This window comes from Phragmites australis, chromosome 18 (genome assembly GCF_958298935.1).
Source record: "Phragmites australis chromosome 18, lpPhrAust1.1, whole genome shotgun sequence".
NCBI classification, from domain to species: domain Eukaryota; kingdom Viridiplantae; phylum Streptophyta; class Magnoliopsida; order Poales; family Poaceae; genus Phragmites; species Phragmites australis.
Window position 1 is genome coordinate 24,192,971 of NC_084938.1, and position 4,592 is coordinate 24,197,562.

At 45.8% G+C, this 4,592-nt stretch overlaps 1 protein-coding gene across 1 annotated transcript; it reads right to left on the minus strand.

Moving 5' to 3' along the window:
* Positions 1–2,385: 2,385 nt before the first annotated feature.
* Positions 2,386–4,072, minus strand: LOC133898245 (transcription factor MYB93-like). The gene is made up of 2 exons (XM_062338855.1): positions 3,775–4,072; positions 2,386–3,427 (listed from the first exon to the last, which is right to left on the minus strand). Exons 1-2 carry the CDS (start codon positions 3,905–3,907, stop codon positions 2,622–2,624), a joined length of 939 nt encoding a protein of 312 aa, XP_062194839.1. The 5' UTR covers positions 3,908–4,072; the 3' UTR covers positions 2,386–2,621.
* Between the last annotated feature and the right edge of the window lie 520 nt (positions 4,073–4,592).

A 4,592-nucleotide genomic window follows, 5' to 3' on the forward strand; every position in this document is an offset into this window, starting at 1 on the left:
CCAAGTCGTGTGGGTCCAGGAGTATCCCTTTACAGGGTGTATAAACAGTTCGAACTGCCGCGCTCTCGGTCATGAGCATGCTATTGTTTCATTTGTATCGGTCGTAGAGGTTCGTTGTGGTTTGTGGGTGATGGCATGAGGTTGTGGTTGTTGGGTATGTGGTGGTGGTCTGGATGATGGTATGGTGGTTTGTGGGCTGGTGGTCGGGATGGCACTTATTTATATTTGATACACCTGTTGTTACATTTACATATGTTCAGTTGATGGTCATGCAGGGTAGTTTCATATATGTTGGTTAAGTTAGTTGCTCACATCTATGTTTAGGTTGCTTACCGCTTAATTAACTTAACCATGCTTAATTCTTGCTACCAGCTTAATGCATGATCCTTGGAGTCGAGAATATATATATATATATATATATACCCATACTGTGTAAGACTTGCGAGTACCTTCGTACTCAGGGTGCTGCCCTTAAGTTGATGCAGGTTCACAGGTTAGCGAGGAAGAGGCGGTGTTCGGCTACTCTGTGCCTGCTGATCAGGGCGGCAAGCAGGAGTAGCTCATTCTACTCTGAACTCAGTGTTTTGGCATGGAGCCTAAGGGCATGTGGCTCCATATCCTTTTGTTGTATAGTTTATTTTATTCCGCTGCGTAGTCTCTTTCGTTAGTTAGGAGTTGAGGGTTTTTGTCTCCTCCTAGCTCGCTTTTGTTGTAAATTGTTGAAATCAGTTGCATGCTTAATACTTGTAATATAAATGTTTATTACTCGCTCTTTATTAAGTTATGTTGTGATGTACCTGTTGGAAGGAATGTGTTCCGATCCTTGGGCACCGAACACATGTCAGGACTACCGGGATAATATTCTGGTTAATCATCGAGGTTGTGATTATGAATAATGATCCTCCTGGTGATTAGTTAGGATATTATTTGGACGGTTCCTCACAATATTGATTCAGAACTAGACCACTGGAAAACTACTAAAGACAACTCTGCATCAGGGTGCTAATGATTATATGCTCACATATGAGAAGTCTCATAATCATAAAGTTGTGCATTATTCAGACACAAATTGTGCAAGGTGTGTTGATATTAAGAAATCCATATCAAGTCAAATCTTCACCTTTGCAGGAGGGGCCATATTGTGGAATGGCTCTAACAAATCTTTTAATGTGTCATTAATGATACAAGTTGACTTGTGACATATTATAAAGCTGTTGAATAATAAGAAATCCATATTAGACTGTTGTGGTTTAAGAATAAGAAAATGTTCTTTTGACTTAAGATTCTATCCCATAACCTATTATGTCAAAGTGTAATTTTGCTTCAAGTAACGACATGTCAAGTGTACTGCCAAATACATGACATTGTGAAAGATGATCCATAATCAAATCATTGATGTTCAGCCTATAATAATTAAGTATTATGTTCAGCAAATAAGTGTAATGTACCATATTTATTCTAATTATTCTCTGCTAAAGGCTTATCTCAAAATTAGTACCAGCATAAGACTTATTGACAGCCTATACTTTTGGGACAAATTGAGATATCAAACTTTCAATTTTGGAAACTACAAAGTTTGTTATTCACCTTTTCAAAGTGCACATAATGATAAATGAAAACAAATTGCACAAAAGGATCGTAAGTGTTTAAGTCATCTCCCAAATAAATATAAGTGTATATCTTATCGAGATAGAGTAAAACACTATAGATGCTGCGGTTCAGTGGTGCCGTTATCAACCGTCGTAACATTGTATCTTAGTGTGCTGTTCTATTGAGTATGGAACTTATGATGTTAGACTTTCGATCAAGTAAGAGAATGTTAGATGTGATCTTAGTCTAATTGTTGCCTTGGAGAATATGGCAATGGTTGATCAACTCATGCTCATGATCAGTGGGCAACAACTAACCTAATGGCTTGGTCCTAGGCCACACTATGCATAAGAAGGGGTCGTCGTTGCCTCACGTTCGGTGATTTTGAGAGAGTTAGTGGTGGATACCCCTAAGAGACCCGATCTAACATAGCACGTGCAGTGGCTTGAAGACCAATACCGAGCGTCAGACAACTATCACCGGCCATCTCTGTTGGTGAGCAAGGGGTTCATCGACAGGACGCTTCATCAACATCAAGTTCTGATCCATGTCGCTGCTCTCCATCGACTACGTCAAGACACCCATGATCTTCCTTTTGTCGATGGTAACAAATGTTTAATCCCATCTAATTGAGGTGTTTATGATCATTAGGCTATCGGATCCAACGGGATCATCAAGTATAAATTATATCATTGAACATATAGTTTATTGAGACCGTTCATTTGTATTAAAATTTGTGCTAGAGGGTAGGTAAAAAAAATTATAATATAGATAAGTATCATATGGAAGAGATGAACGATCGAGATAAACCGTATATGTGCAAGGACATAAGGAGTTGTATTTCCCTACATGGGGCGCCTGCCCAATGGTGCTCAATGGAAATTACCTATTCGCCCATCACTGAAAGATGTGGACGTATGTATTAGGAGGGAGGGTATATGTGTATTACAAAATTCAGAGGGAGATACGTAGATCAGCGTATTTATCGAAGGTACTTGTACAAGCATATAGTAGTATGATGTATAATGACGTCATAGGAAATCAGTGATGAAGGGGTCGTCGGGGAAGAACTCCGGCCAGGGGAGCGGGCTGCTCGCTCTGCCACCGAAGCTGGACGACGCCGTGGCGCTGCACCCGTCCGCCGGGTTCGCGGCGTCGGAGAGGGGCGGCAGCGAGCCACCACCGTGGCACGCGAACACATCATCATCAGCGCCACTGCTGAGGGCCCCTTGATTGGCTTCGTTGCTCACAGTCAACAGCGCCTCGGAGAACGTGCATGGCATGTGGTCACCGGCCCCAGACACCGGGACGGTGCTAGCACCATGCGTCCCCTGCGGCGAGCAGACGGAGCCGAGAGCTGCCGCCTCGGCGTCGGGCGCGGAGCCGCCGCCGGTCGAGGCGATGGTGGTGGCCGCGGACTGGAGGAGGCACTGCAGGTACTGGAGTTTGGCGGCCTGGATGGCCACGTCGACGTCGGCGCCGGCCTGCATCTGCGCCGCGGCCGCCGGATCGGCACCGAGCTCAAGCTGTCCACGGAGGCTGGCTAGCGCGATGAGCTGTGGCAGCGCCGCGAAGAAGTCGGTCCGCGGGCGGTGCGTCATGGGGTCGAAGCCCATCTGGATGAGCCGCTTCTTGAGGTGCGTGTTCCAGAAGTTCTTGATCTCGTTGTCCGTCCGGCCGGGCAGGTGTGCCGCGATCGCCGACCACTTGTTGCCGAGGATGGAGTGCAGGTGGAGGATGGTCTGCTCCTCCTCCTGCGAGAACTTGCCCCGCTTGATGTCCGGCCGCAGGTAGTTGGTCCACCGCAGCCGGCAGCTCTTGCCGCATCTGTTCAGCCCTGCAAATCATCGCATGAAGTGTTAAAGCACTAATATAATCATGCAGCTCCTCATATGCTAGCTACCATGCTACAAACTCTCCGCACCGCCGTAACAAGGTCTCAGTTGTAAAGGAACCTATCAGGAAAAAAAATGTATCCTTTACAGTTCAGAGTTCAGGCAGGTGTCATGCATATACCAGAGTCGTTGGTCTCTCACAACTCTGGACACCTGGTATGATGCAGGGAGAACCATGCACATGCACATGCACATGCACCTGTCTGATGAAATGCATGCACTCTATGATCATCTGAATGGAGCCGCAGTGCAGTTGCTGGTGTGTAACAGTTTCGGATCTCTTGTTTACCAGCAAGCCTTGGGAGGGTCCTCCAGCTGCCATGGCCGTTTTTCTGGATGTACTGCAGCAGCTTCTCGTCCTCCTCCGGCGTCCACGGGCCCTTCTTGAGGCCGCTCTCATCGCAGCAAGGAGATCTCCCCATGCTAACTACTAACCTGAAGCACAAGTGATCACTGGCCACTCAACGACACAAAGTGAATGCTGAATGTCTCCTTGATCAAGTGGTGGCCACCGGGTTGCTCCCTTATATACTGGCTGGCTCCTGTGAGGACGTTTGTCTTCTAGCTGTGGTCTCTGTCTCGTTATATGTAGGCTGTATGGGTTTGCCTTTTCTCTGCAGAGTGCAGAGTATATGTATATGCAGCGCCTTGCAGAGTTTCAGAAGAGAGACTTTGTCGGTCTACACACGCAAGAGGATGGGGTTTTCAGGTAGAGTGTAGCATGGTTCTTGTCCCGCTGAAAGAAATTAATTGAGGACTATATAGTATGATAATGTCTACTTGTTCATGCTGACTTGCTGTTGCTGGGAATTCAGACAGTTACGAGCTAGTACCGGTAGAAGACCACTCGTAGTATATTGTTGTGTCCATACGGCACAAGCAAGATACTTCTATGCTCCCCTGTATATAATCCTACCCGGAATTTTCCCATGTTCCAAGGAAACAATTCAATTATCGAAGACTAACCTGTCTGCAACCACTGGTTTAAATTTGAGTATATTTTCCTCTATATGTAATACAGTAAGTGCTGCACTATAGAAGGCTATGACTGAGCTCCCTACAGAGTCATGTATGTATATGGTAGAATTCAGAAGCAAATACTCCTTT

Bases quoted from the DNA above. Each gene is read 5' to 3' on its own strand.
- LOC133898245 (XM_062338855.1), bottom strand. From the start codon at position 3,907: ATGGGGAGATCTCCTTGCTGCGATGAGAGCGGCCTCAAGAAGGGCCCG. The intron at 3,428-3,774 runs GTAAACAAGAGA...GATGATTTGCAG, and splicing joins GACCCTCCCAAGGCTTGCTG to GGCTGAACAGATGCGGCAAG.